Here is a 14,255-nt window from a genome sequence, read left to right as displayed (position 1 = left end):
AGATTAGGGTGCAGACATCTGAGGGCGCCCATTATTCTGCCCACCACTGTCACACACTTTAAATAATGCAGTGAAGACAGAAAAACAATCCACCTCCAACCCAACACTAAGCTCCTCCAGACCAGCATGGAAAATAAACCGCGAACAAAGATTACCCCAGAGGGGAAACCTGGCAGCCAAAAACAAAGCAAGAGGAAGTCATCTATTTTATTTAACACACACGTATTCAGCCTTTACTATATGCCTTTCCAAATACTTGTTCATCAATCCCAGAAAATCCTAGACCATTTTATAACTGTTAAAAAGCTAAGCCCAGAGCGGTCAAACAGCTTACCCAAAGTCACCCGGCCAGTGTGAGAGGTGGGACCCAGGACACAGAGTTAAGGCCCATGCTTTTAAACACTGTATAGTTTCAGGGGACTTAGCTATCACTAAGAATTATTCCACTGGGATTTTGTACTGTGCTCATATATTACCAATCAAAAAAAAAAAAAAAACTGAAGATATTGTCAAGGGACATTTGTCTCTAAAAGTGGGAACTAGGTGTGGTTGTGTGCATATATGAGAGTGTCACTTTGATTCTCCTTACCACGTATAATTATATTGCACCAATAACATTCTTTTAAAAAGTAAATGCAAAGCCAGGCATTGTAGTACATTCCTGTAATCCCAGTGCTTGGGAGGCTGCGACAGGAAGATCACAGGTTCAAGGCCAGCCTCAGCAACTTAGTGAGCCCCTGTTTCAAAAAAAAGGAAAAATAAGGCTGGGGTTGTAGCCCAGGAGTAGACTGCCCCTGGGTTCAATCCCTAGTGCCAAAATAGAGACAAACAACAAAAAATAATTGCATAAAGGAAGAGACTGGAAATAATAAAAATAAAAGCAAGCGCTAAAGAGAAACCACTGTGGCAGTGCTAGGATGAAGGGAACTGGGTCCCCAAAGAACTCAGTTCTCTAGAGGACGGGCATCGGGCTCTTAATTCCCACCCTGCTAACAGCAGGCCGTGTGCTTACTGAGCCAAAACCCACCTCCAGCAGTTAGAAGAAACTAAGAATTCTGAGACCAAAGTGCCAACTCCTGGGAAAACCAGTATTTCCCAATCAGATATTATTTTAAATTTAAAAAATGCACCACCCTTTTTAGAAACACTAATATGTTTTTACATCTGGGAGTCTAGCGTGTCAGCCAGCAGACTCACTAGCAGCAGATTCACACACACACACACACACACACACACACACACACACACACACACAGCCTTCCCCGAGCTCAATGCTGCCCTCATCCAGCTCGCCCTGCCTCCTACAAACAGGAAGCACACGGCTTGGCCACACCAGAGCCAGCCCCCAAATTCTTTCCCCCAGTGCAAAGCTGTACAGTGGAGCCATGGACTCCCAAGAGGAATTCTTCCAGAGAGAAAACTTACATCTAAGTGGCCTTGGGTAGCTTGAGGCAACCCCACTCAGATTTCAATTCAAAACGAGAGCCGTTCACAGGGGAGCGTGAGGGTTGGGGTAGGGGACAACCTCAGGGCACCACGACCTTCACTTGCCTACTAGTAAGGACAGAGGTCTTCTCCATGTTGCCTCTAGTTAAACACACCCTCAACGCTACTGAGGTGGTATCAACAGCTGTTTATAGCGGAGAGCCCATCCCACCACAACGAAGGTGCTGTTCACATGAGGACTTTGTTCCGGAGCTCTGTGCCCATCGAGACCTCCACAAAAGCTGCCCGAACTGTTCAAAAGATGGTGAACACTAGAAACAGAACACGTAAAATTGCAAACGCAGAGCCGGGCGTGGTGGCGCACGCCTGTAATCCCCGTGCTTGGGAGGCAAGGACAGGAGGATCGCGCAGGTTCAAAGCCAGCCGCGCTGGCTTAAGAGACCCTGTTTCCAAATAAAAATTAAAAAATGGGTCTGAGAGTGTAGCCCGGAGGTAGAAGGGTTTCCAGGAACCCCAGTACCACCAAAAAAAAAAAAAAAAAAAATTGCAAAAGCAGTATTAATGGGTCCCAGGATAAACAGGTCTGGTACATCAGCTGTTGGTAAATAGCATATGTCGGTATCTATCGGGACCAGGAGTACACAGCTTAACAACAGGAGCAGATATATTGGGGAATAAATTTGGGAGGAGGCACCTGACCTGGAGGGAGCCAGGAGCCCCTGCCTTACAGACTAGGAGCTTTTATGGGGCACCAGGAGATAGGGGTAGTTACACAGCCATGGCGTTTTCCCATTGGTGGTCTTGACAGGGGGCCGGACAGGTAGGTTATGGGCTGGGGCGGGGGATGGTTAGGGCCACTGCTGTAGTTTTTGGTTCTCCACCGCCTCCTCCGGCCAGGCCTCACGGTGCCCACACCAACCTCTCAGTGTGGCCCTGTGGGCTCCAGCAGGACACCAGCCTCGGGGGATTCCAGTGGTAAAAACCAATCCTCTCTATAGAGTCTTCACAGATGATATTTCCACTCTGGTCAAATACAGCAGTGGATACTCGCTCTTCCTGGGGATACTAAGAAGTTCAAACCCTTAATGGCAAGAAACCAAGTGTCTTTTGTTTCTTAGGAGGCAAAGGAACTGGATCCTCAGTTCCTGGGATCCAGAGGCATCCCATAGTAAAGCTGGTGATGGGGGGGACCCATGTGCTGAGCCGCCTTCTGAGCGCTTTGGAGAACAGGGCTGGTTTGGGGCATGTGGTCTCTGAAGGCGCAAACACCACCAAGCACAACTGCTACCACTGGCTGAGAACTTGACATTTTATCTCACTCAACCTTCAAGATCTTGGACAGGGGGGCTCTGGAAAAGTTATCCTGCTGTCAGGTCCAGGTCCACCTCCAGCAGACACCGCCACGGAGCGCTGTGAGTGAACGCACGCTGCCCGGGTTCTCCCCAGCGACTAAGCCGCCGCCGATGCTGAAAGTGGAGCTGCACTACCCAAAACTGCCTGCAGGAGGCGCTCTCATGGCAGGGCCAGAGCTTGCACTTTCCTAACTGCATTCTGTGAGTCTCCTACGCTTTGAAGTCAGACACCCGTCTCCCTAAATGAAACAGCTGTGCATCAAGGGATCTCAAATATGGTTTCTTCCAACACAGAGCCTGAAGGGCAAGCGACAACCACTTACCTGGCTCTGAAGGACGTGTCACTACAGTCAGAGATACATTCACATAATTTTTTCTTCTCTTTTTAAACATAAGCAAGAGACCAAAGTAAATCAACATAAATGTCTAGACCCCTGCCCCAAATCAAAAGTAGACTGAAAGCCCTGAGCTCCATGGAGCTTGTCCCTGGGGCCTAACACATTTTAAACTCGCAGCAGGTGGGCGTTAGTGAACAGTCCACTGGGATGGCCCAGCACGCCCACTGGACACTTTCTTCTCCCTTCACCTTCTGATATTACTGTAGCTTCCACTTTTTAAAAGCAGGTCTCCTCCTGAGAGCAATTAACAGGCAGAGGACGGGCTTCTCCACAAAAGGAATCAAAGCCTGCCTTCCTTCTCTCTCTTCAGGCGTGCAGTCATCTACTAATAATGCCGAGGGCGTGGAAAATTAAGGGGGAAGAAGACGGCAAGTGACCGCTGCTGAGCACACTCCAAAGCTGTATTAAAAACTGGTTTTCAGACAGCTGTGGTGGTGCACGCTCGTCATCCCAGCACTGAGGGGGCTGAGACCTGAGGAGCGTGGTTTGAGGACAGCCTCAGCTACTTAGTGAGGCCTTTGCAACTCAGTGAGACCCTGTTTCAAAATAGAGAATAAAAAAATAGGGCCGGGGCTGGGCGTGGTGGTGCACGCTTGTAATTCCCACGCTTGGGAGGTGAAGACAGGAGGATCGCGCGGGTTCGAAGCCAGCCACACTGGCTTAAGAGACCCTGTTTCCACATAAAAAAGTATAAAATGGGTCTGGGAGTGTAGCCCGTGGGAGTGTAGCCTGGAGGTAGAAGGGCTTCCAGGAACCCCAGTACCACCAAAAAAATTTTAATAAAATTATATATATATATGGCTGGGAGTATAGCTCGGAGGAAGAATGTCCCTGGGTTCCAGGACCAATACCACAAAAACAAACAAACAAACAAAAAAACTGTTTTTCAAAGTCATTTAAATAAATTTTAATAAGCCAGGCATGGTGGCTCATGCTTGTAATCCCAGTGCTAGGGAGGCTGAGACAGGAGGATCGTGCAGGTTCGAAGCCAGCCTCAGCTATTTAGTGAGGCTCTCAACAACTCAGTGAGACCCTGTTTCCAAACAAAATAGAAAATAGGTCTGGGAGTATAGCCTGGAGGTAGAAAAGCCCCTGCGTTCCACCCCCAGTACCACAAAAAAAAAAAAAATTTTTTTTTAGTAAGAATTTTTAGTAACAGTACTGTTTTCTACTTCTTTACAAAAACAAATCGAAGTAATTTTTAATTAAAAATTAAGTGACAAAGGAGAGAAAAGAGAATCAAGAATGCAGAATTCGCCGGGCATGGTGACACACGCTTGTAATCCCAGCATTCAGGAGGCTGAGACCGGAGGATCACAGTTCACAGATAGCCTCAGCTACTTAGTGAGGCCCTCTGCAACTCAGTGAGACCCTGTTTCAAAATAAAGAATAAAAAATAGGACAGGGGGTGTAGCTTGGAGGTCAAATGCCCCTGGGTTCCATTCCCAGACCTGCCAAAAAAAAAAAAAAAAAATGCAGAATCCCTGCCACCCAGGGGCTGGACTGGACATGCCGCACATGACCTCCCTTGACCTCACAGCGGCCTCCTGGCAGGGGAGGGGAGCAGCATCCTCCTCTGGATGAGGAAACTGAAGTCTTCCAGCAGCTCACACAAAGGCGGAGACTGAGCCACGAGCTGGGTATAAAAGTTGATTTTGAAGGAGACCCAAAGAGTTGAGAAGAGAGACGGTGGGAGGCGTGGGAAACGTTGCTGTGTGCAGCAGGGGCTCGATTCCAGGGACCATCTGGAGATGGTCCCAAGGCACAAGGATGATGGGTGGGTGGGGTCTGCCCAGGGCGCCTTGTGCATGAACGACGGGGACCCCAGCCCAGGCCTGGCTCACAGCCCATGCGTCAGTCCTCACGCCACTCCCAGGGCTTCAGAAACACAGGGTTCTCTTATAATAAATAAACATGCCATGTCCAAACAGAGGCTTTTTGGGGCTTTCTTTTCTCTTTCAGTTTCTTACCTAACATCTCATATTTTATCCCTCCCCCAGCACCACCTTCAAAATGAGCAGTCCTTCTTCTGAGATAGTCACTCACAGGTATGTAACTGGCTTCACAAGCAACATGACCCCCAAAGAAAGAAAAACATCACGACTGCACAGTGCATGGAGGAGCAGCCCCTGCAGGCCGTTTTGTTTCCAAATGAGCGCATCACTCTGCAACAGCCACCTGGGACTCAGGGAGTTAAACCCGGTGCGGTAGGGGCCAGGAAGGAAGGATGCGGACAGGCAGGTGGCTACCTGTGCCCTGACTAGCCAAGCTCCCGCACACAGAGACGTCAAGACTCCTTAGCTAAGTCCCCAAGGTGTAGACGGCCAGAACGCCTTCCCCCAAAAAAGAAAAGCTATCTTTTTCCTCCCTCAAAGTGGAAAACAAATGTCAATTCACCGGCTTGCTTGATCTTTACTATTAAAAAAAGAGGAGAAAGCGGGCGTGGTGGTACACGCTTGTAATCCCAGCATTCGGGAGGCTGAGACAGAAAGATCACGGTTCGCGGACAGCCTCAGCTACTCAGTGAGGCCCTCTGCAACTCAGTGAGACCCTGTTTCAAAAATAAAGAATAGAAAATAGGGCAGGGGCTATAGCTCGGAGGTGAATGCCCCTGGGTTCCATCCTCAGAACCGCAAAAATAAGGAGGGGGAGGGTAGTAAATCTGCCCCTTTGCTGCTTTCTATTCATTTCTGAAAGTATCAAGGCATTACAGGCTGTAGTGATTTCTTATGATAAAATGCACAGAGGTGTAGCACAGGTAGTGAATGTATCCCTCAAGAATCATGATTCCAAGAGATGGATGCCCGCATGAATTACACGGAATCCTCAGTCTTGTGACAGCAGCCTAGGGTCGCTGAATGATGGCCCTAATATAAAATAACCAAGTAATTAATTAATCCCATTTTTGCTTTATTTTTATTTATTTTTTGCGGGTCTGGGGATGGAATCCAGGGGCATTCAACCTCTGGGCTACACCCCTGCCCTATTTTTTTATTCTTTATTTTGAAACCAGGTCTCACTGAGTTGCAAAGGGCCTCACTAAGTAGCTGAGGCTGTCCCTGAACCGTGATTCTCCAGTCTCAGCTTCCCGAACGCTGGGATGACAAGCGTGTGCCACCACGCCCTGTCCATTTTTTGCTTTATGATGCTCCCTTTTATATGCCAATAGTGGATTTAATGGTATTTTAAACTGGGGAAAAGCCCAAGACAGGAGAGGAAGTGCTGGCTACATTACTGAATCACAAATTTTACAATCTGGTTTTTTAATTCTAAAAATGGCCTAATAAACTTGCTTTATAATTAAATCCATCCCGACTGCATCTCTTTTGTGTTTTCTGTTCATTTTTGGTAACCATGCAGCGATGGCAAGCACATCGCCATCATCTATGTAGGCCAGTGTAAAAATGATGCCATGCGTTCCCAGGAAGCAGACCCCCTGCTCGGGCTCCCCTGGGGCTTCGCCAGTCTCCACCAGGAGCTCAGAGAGGAGCTCCAGATGTTCCTGATCAGCCTCAGCCTCTAACTTACTAGCTGGCAAGATGTGAAATATGCGTGGATAATAAGAAATTTAAGTCTTCGGACGATGTCCACCTCTGGGAATTTGACCCAGCGTGAAACACACGGCTTGTGACTTTCCAGGTCTGGGCCTCAACAAAGCTTTGAAATTCACAATCCCCACTAAAAGTCTGCTGCTCATTGAGAAAGCGGCACCAGCCAACAGAGTCAAAGAGCTGAGCTCCAGGAGCCAACACACTGCAGTACGGTTCTGCCCTGGACTCAGCTGGAAGCAGATGAGTCTCCCGCTGGGGAATTTTCGCAGGCGCGCGCCTGTCTTCAAGCCACAGTCCTACCTACTGCGGTCACTTTTCAAGAGTCTGCAATTTTCAAGAACACTGTGTGGGAAAATAATTATATTCTACTTGCATGAAAGTGCTGTAACTACTAACATGCACAGAATCTTGATTCCGATGGCATCCGCGTTCTCGTAATAGCATTAGGAGCTGTTCTTTGGACCGCTGACCTCCTCTGAGCTTGCAAAAGCAAAACTCTAACACGAAGAGATTGCCCACTGACGCCAGCAGGTAGGGATGAAGACAGAACATGGCCTTACCATTTGCTGTGTTCTTTTTGAAGTTGTCCAGGAATTCCTCCAGCAGCTGGGACTGGTTGGAAGAGGGCAGCAGACCCTTCTGGTCCCTGGAGAGAAGGTCGCTGTCTGACCAGGAAGGACACAGGGTTGCTCTGGTGTCCACGGGTTGAGCAATCAGAGTGAGTCCGACGCTCTTCTCAGAAAACAGGGCCTCCATCTGCCTGAGGTCAAGATCAGACACGGCTTCCCCATTTAAGGCCACGATTTCATTGCCTTTTCTCAGCCCTGGGAAACAAGAAGGGGGAAAGGAAAGAAGAGAGAGATTACTAAGAAAAGTACTCGAAGATGAGGGAAGGCTGCACGCTCAGACCATGTATTCAAGAGACTGCTTCATCTGTTGCTTCCCGCGAAGGTGCCACAGTGTACGGTGTTTAGAAGCTGGTATCATAAGGAATCGTGTCTTGAGTTGTGCATTTGTTCGTTTTTTTATTTAGTTGGTTGGTTGATCGGTTTTTTGTATCTTTTTTATACTGGGGATTGAACCCAGGGGCATTCTACCTCTGAGCTGTACCCCTCGCCCTATTAATTATTATTACTTTTTTTTTTTTAAATAGGATCTAAGTTATTGAGGCTGGCCTCAAACCTGTGATCCTCCTGCTCAGCCTCCCAAGCACTGGGATGACAGGCATGCACCAGCACACCTGGCTAGGAAGTTTTAATACGAGATAATTTGGGGCGGGCATGCATTAACTCTTCTAGTGTTCTGATTTTAAATGGCCTGGGAAATAATATTAGTCTCTATCTTTCACATCCTCTCCTTCCCTCTATCTGTATATTCTCTCTTTTAAAACACACACAGACACACAGACACACATACACACACACACACTTTCACTCTCTCTCTGTGTATGTGTGTGGGGGTGTGTGTGTGTAAATTTTCCATTAAACTCATCCTGTGTGGGAAAGGCAGTACTGGGAATTGAACCCAGGGGCATTCTACCTCTGAGCTACACCCCCAGTTCTTTTCCATTTTATTTTTTGTTTGGAAAAAAGGTCTTGCTGAGATGGGCAGTGGTGATGCACGCTTATAATCCCAGCATTTGGGAGGCTGAGACCAGAGGATCATGGTTCACATATAGCCTCAGCTACTAAGTGAGACCCTGTTTCAAAATAAAGATTAAAAAACAAGGCAGGGAGTATAGCTCAGAGGTTGAATGCCCTTGGGTTCCATCCCCAGAACCCCCCCCCCCAAAAAAAGTCTTGCTAGGTTGGTTGGTGAGAGTCTTGCTAAGTTGATGAGGCTGTCCCCAAACCTGGCATCCTCCTATCTCAGCCTCCAAGTACTGGGATTATAGGCGTGCCACCACGCCCTGCTTCAGTTCAACTCTTACGCTTACTTTCTTTGAATTCCAGGAGAAACCCCTTTCTGACAACACATGCACACTTCACTAGCAGGCTTCATGCCCGCGTTTGAGATGAGAGAGGACAGAGACCCCGCCCGGCACACACCTCCCCCGTACGCCAGGCCATCGGGGAGAACGTCACTTATGAATATCCTGCTGAGGTGCTGGCGCTCGTCCACCTGTGCTGTGACTGCAAACCCTAGGGCGAAAAACAAAACAAGTCCACCTCACCAAGTCATCGCCTCGCCAGCCCGCCCCGCAGGACACCCAAGCATCGGGTCTCGTAAAAACGGTATGCTGAGAAAGTCCTAGGTACAACTGTTTCGAAAGCCCGCATCTCTGGCAGGGATAGAAAAAAGAGGAACACGTCAGACAGGAAGGTTTAAGAAACCTGAGTGCACGACCTTACTCAAAAGCCACAGCAGCCGGGATGGAGCCCAGTGGTGAAGCTCTTGTGGTAAGCTCAACACCCTGCGTTCCATCGCCGGGGCCACAAAAGACCAACAAACAAAAAGACCAACAAACAAACAAGAGAAATGTCACGACCACACGCTCATGTTCAGAGCAGAATTCTTTTATAACAGCAACAGGTGGGACAACCCAATTGTCCAAGGGAGAATGGAAGAATAAACAAAATGTGTTATATACATGTAATGGAACATTACTCAACCATAAAAAGGAAAAAGGTGAGAGGGTTCTGAAGATGGATGGCTCCTCCTGCAGTGCACACAGGAAAATGTGCCTAAGGCTGCAAAATGGCTCCCTTGAGTGATTAAGCTGAGACAGGAGGATCACAGGTTCGAGGCCAGCCTCAGCAACTTAGTGAGGCCCTGCTTCAAAATAAAAGCTAAAATAGGGCTTGAGGTTTAGCTCTAAGGTAGAATGCCCTTGGGTGCAATCTATACCACAAACACAGAGTGAGTGAGATGATCAACTTTATGATGTGTCTCTTTCCACCAGTAAATGTTGTTTTGTGGGGGGTTTTTTGAGACTAAACAATACTCTTATTGAAATAAATTCAGTTCAATACAATAAGTGTTTGCTGAGAAACAACTGGGGAGGAGGGGTAGGCACTTTATAAAGGTGAAAGAAACGCCTGGATGGATCCAGCCCTCCTGGCTGCACCCTCACCTGGAGCACACTCCTCCCTCTCTGGGGCCGCAGCTGGGAGCCCGAGCTGCCCCAGCCACAGCGCTGGGACCGCTGTGAAGATGCAGTGAGCTGTTTCCCTGCATCTCTGCCTCTGGGCCTCCAGCAGAGCTTGGCAGAGCGTAGTGACCAAAGCAATCTTTGCGAGTACCTTCAATCAGTCACTGAACAGAGTAGAAGCCAACAGACTAGGAAAAGACTAAGAGGGCTTGAAGAGAAGGAGTGTAATAGGGGGTATAAACTGACTGTGACTAAAAATCAGAGCAGATCATAAGGGGTGTGTGTGTGTGTATGTGTGTGTGCGTACGGTACTGGGGATGGAACCCAGGGACCTTCTACCTCTGGGGTTATACCCTTAGACATATTTTATTTTTATTTAGAAACAGGGTCTTGTGAAGCTCCGAGAGCCTCGCTAGGTAGCTGAGGCTGGCTCAAGTCTGCGATCCTCCTGCCTCAGCCTCCCCAAGCACTGGGATTACAATCTTGCACCACCATGTGGGATTGAAGAAAAAAAAATTTTTTTGGGGGGGGTCCAGGCATGGAACCCAGGGGCATTCGACCTCTGAGCTACATTCTCTGCCATATTTTTTATTCTTTATTTTGAAACCGGGTCTCACTGAATTGCAGAGGGCCTCACTAAGTAGCTGAGGTTGTCCGTGAACAGCGACCCTTGGTCTCAGCCTCCCGAATGCTGGGATTAAAAGCATGCGCCACCATGCCCAGCTTAAGAAAAAAAAAAAAAAATTGTAGTGCACTATCAACTTGGATCATTATAAAGAAAACATATTTCATCAGTGTATTTATTTCTCTTTCTTTCTTTTTTTTTTTTTTTTTTTTTTTTTTTTTTTTTTTTTTTTTTTGGTGGTACTGGGGTTCCTGGAAACCCTTCTACCTCCGGGCTACACTCCCAGACCTATTTTATACTTTTTATTTGGAAACAGGGTCTCTTAAGCCAGCGCGGCTGGCTTCGAACCTGCGTGATCCTCCTGTCTCTTCCTCCCAAGCGCGGGGATTACAAGCGTGCGCCACCACACCCGGCCATCAGTGTATTTCTTTAAATAATTTTCTATGAAGACATTTGCAGACCATTGACATCTTATGGTAAAAGACAGAAATGAGCAAAGTCTATGAAGAGCTCAGAGCCCAGTGGAAGTACAGACCGAGAGAAAGGCAAGAATTAAAGACCACGCAGGGAGGTGCTGCGCTTCACTGTTATGATATGGGAACAGAGATAGGAGCGGCCAGATACAGCTTCTGAATGAAAGCTAGAACTCTAGTTTCTGGAAGGACAGATAAGATTTACAACATCAGGGAGAAAGGGAGGGGGTGGGGGGACAGAGCAAATTCCAGGTGGGCAGAGCAGCGAGGGGCAGAGACACTGGAGACAGAACAGCTGTGTGCACCGAGTCCCTCTGGAGAAGCACCCGCACACAGCACACTCACTACTGTTATCAATACCATCACCATCATGGCGAGTTTCTCACCACTTACTAGAGTAATTCCTTTCAATTAACCTTGACATTCTCCCCCCATCTGACATACACATTTTTAGTCTGCTAATATAAACAAAATTCTAATAAGTAAAAAGAAGTTCAGAAACCACTGTCATAGAGTGTAAAAATATGAACAGAGAGGGAAGAAACCTGAGGGAGAAGAATCGTGAGGAAGCCGGGCCAGGAGGGAGGCCGCGGTCCCCGGCCAGGGCGTCCCCGGACCTACCGAAGTCACTCGCGCCCCCGGTCTTCGTGAGCCGCACGTCGTGGACCCCCAGGGGAAGGACTTCTATTTCATCATAGACCTATAAAAGGCGAACACCACAAAACCAGAGCATTGACTGTTCTGACGTCTCGGAAAAGAAATATTTTGACACATTTTGTCACCACAGAACGGGAGCACGGTTAACAGACACCCCCGTGAGATGAGGACTCTTTCCAAACCAGCCCCCGGATTTAAACAGTCCCCCCTCCCTCCAATCATGTTTTACAAACTCCAAGGGCTGTGGACGTGCTCCGACCCCCTTTTCGACAGCGACACCCACCCACCTGCTCTTGCAGGTAGTCGGAGGGCGCAGGGACACGGCGCTCGACACTTTCACCCACGAATTTTCGAAGTTGAAGGCCGTAGTGACTGGGCTCCACCTGCCTCATCTGAAAGGAAAAGGCGCATACTCACTTCTCCCTGTTCTCCCCACATTCATCATTGTGCAGTAGGCCCATTAAGAATCAAAGCAGAAACTGCTAAAAGAACATTATATATAATTTTCTGATTTTTAAACTATTGAAGAGTTCAAAATGAAATGTGGGAGAAAGAAGAGACAAATAACTGTTCTAAGAAGGTTTTCTCAGCCGGGGGTGGTGGTGGAGACCTGTAATGCCAGTACTTGGAGAGGCTGAGACAGGAGGATCGCTGGTTCGAGGTCAGTCTTGGCAACTTAGCAAGGCCCTAAGCAACTTAGCGAGACCCTGTTTCTAAATAAAAAATAAAAAAAGGTTTTCTCTAAGCTACTGTCTATCCCTAAAGGTGAGAGATGTGGGTGTTTTTGTTTTTGTGGTAGTACTAGAGATGGAACCCAGAGCATTCTATACCCCCAGCTCTATTTTCTTTTTTATTTGGAAACAGGGTCTCACAAGTTGCTAAGAGCCTCACTAAATTGCCAAGGTTGACCTCAAACCTTCAATCCGCCTGTCTCCGCCTCTCAAGTACTGAGATTACAGGTATATGCCACCATGACCAGCAATAGATGTGTTCTTAAGGGTTTAAGGTAGAATATATTTGATAGCAAAATATAGCTTACCATTGTGACAAATATCATCTCAATATCTTGGTTGTATCTTCTCTTAATATCTTAGTTGTATCTAACTTTGTTTCTCCTTACTACTATAGGGAAATTTGCAAACTATGACGGATCTCAGGCTCTACATACTCCAAGAGGCAGATGAGCACATACATATACATTCTATTATCTCCTGTCTCTCCCTTGCGTGCATTTTCAACAATGGGAAATTTATCTCAGGCCTGTGCTCTGAAAAAAACTAACGAACCTACTACTTCTTACACCTTTTAACACTTGGAAAATTTAGCAGCTTAATAATTTATATCATGGTCTAGAACAACATAACCTTGTTGCTTTAATATAAAAAAGCTTATATATAAGAGCAAAGGCAATTAAGTTCATGAGAACATAAACTACCTACATCAGTGCTTGTACCCTAAAGCTGCAAGTCAAACCGACCCAAGGCAGTGTGGGAGGGAACATGACCCACATCTCTTCGGAGTGCATGGTAAAGAGTTTATGCAAACTTTCTCAGGAAAACTGGACTATTTAAGCTCTGCTCTGCCACCTGGTGGTCCACAAGCTTCTCATCTGTCTTTGTGAAACCTATTTCATCTCTGAGCAGGCTGTGTTTAAGACATCATCGCATGCTTCCTTCTCAGACTGGGAATAAAATCCAGTTTGAATAATACATAAAACATCACCTCATGTCAGTCTCCATGAAGCAACATTGAATACTTATTTAATCTGGAGAAGCTTGGTAAAATGATTTAATATTCCATCAAACCACTTCAAAGTTTACTTCACCTTCATACAGACCATCATCTCTAAGTCACTTCAATGGCAATCGATATGATCACCATTCTAGATATAAAGGTGTGTGTGTGTGTGTGTGTGTGTGTGTGTGTGTGTGAGAGAGAGAGAGAGAGAGAGAGAGAGAGAGAGAGAGAGAGAGAGAGAGAGAGAGAAGAGAAGAGAATAGAATATGAGTTACTAGGGGTTGAACCCCAGGGGGTGTTCCACCTCTTAGATACACCCTGGTCCCTATTTTATTTATTTTTTATTTTGAGACAGGGTCTCACTAGGTTCCTGAGGACCTTGCAAAGTTACTAAGGTTGATCTCACATCTGAGATCCTCTTGTCTCAGCTTCCTAAGTACTAGGACGACAGGCCTGCGTCACAATGCCCAGCAATATAAAGGTATTCAGATTGAAGAAAAATAATTCAGATTCTTCACAGAGGCACAGGGACATGACCTAAAAACTCACTTTTCTGAAGGGAATCAAGGAACAGAATGCAAATCAATAAATGTGATCATTAACAAATATGTTAATATGCTCCGGGCTGTAGAGAGTGAGGTCTTTCAGGTCACACAACTCAGAAGGCAAAAGCAGGTACCCACCATTAACGAGCGTTCCCCTCTTCACAAGAATACTTCTGCAGCCAAAACTCTCACCTTGCATGCCAGAGTCAAAATATCCTGCACTCGGTGCTCAGGCCTGATCGTCACGGTAACCCCGTGGTTATCTTGAAAGTGAATATAAGTCTGGATTTCCCAGGCGCTGTCTCGGGGCGTGCTGTCTACTGCTGACCCATACAGATGCAGAAGCTCTTCCACCTGTTTTTAGATGTGGGAGGAAAATG

The 14,255-nt window shown here is 47.0% G+C and overlaps 1 protein-coding gene across 4 annotated transcripts in view; it reads right to left on the bottom strand.

Moving 5' to 3' along the window:
- The window catches only part of TIAM2 (TIAM Rac1 associated GEF 2), a gene marked incomplete at both ends in the record, with an annotated part of 113,066 nt that overhangs the window by 62,241 nt on the left and 36,570 nt on the right, over positions 1 to 14,255 (bottom strand). For 3 of the 4 annotated variants that reach the window (XM_080699965.1, XM_080699966.1, XM_080699967.1), the window contains 5 exons: positions 7,308 to 7,571; positions 8,796 to 8,888; positions 11,558 to 11,636; positions 11,881 to 11,985; positions 14,068 to 14,229. In XM_080699965.1, the coding sequence (XP_080556091.1) occupies positions 7,308 to 7,571; positions 8,796 to 8,888; positions 11,558 to 11,636; positions 11,881 to 11,985; positions 14,068 to 14,229 (703 nt within the window). The remainder of the gene's footprint in view (positions 1 to 7,307; positions 7,572 to 8,795; positions 8,889 to 11,557; positions 11,637 to 11,880; positions 11,986 to 14,067; positions 14,230 to 14,255) is intronic. The other variant, XM_080699968.1, reaches the window with a different exon arrangement.

The sequence above is a fragment of the Muscardinus avellanarius genome (assembly GCF_963383645.1).
Source record: "Muscardinus avellanarius genome assembly, chromosome: 8".
NCBI lineage: Eukaryota > Metazoa > Chordata > Mammalia > Rodentia > Gliridae > Muscardinus > Muscardinus avellanarius.
The sequence above is the reverse complement of the archived record's forward strand: the minus strand, read 5'-3'. Positions and strand labels throughout refer to the sequence as shown.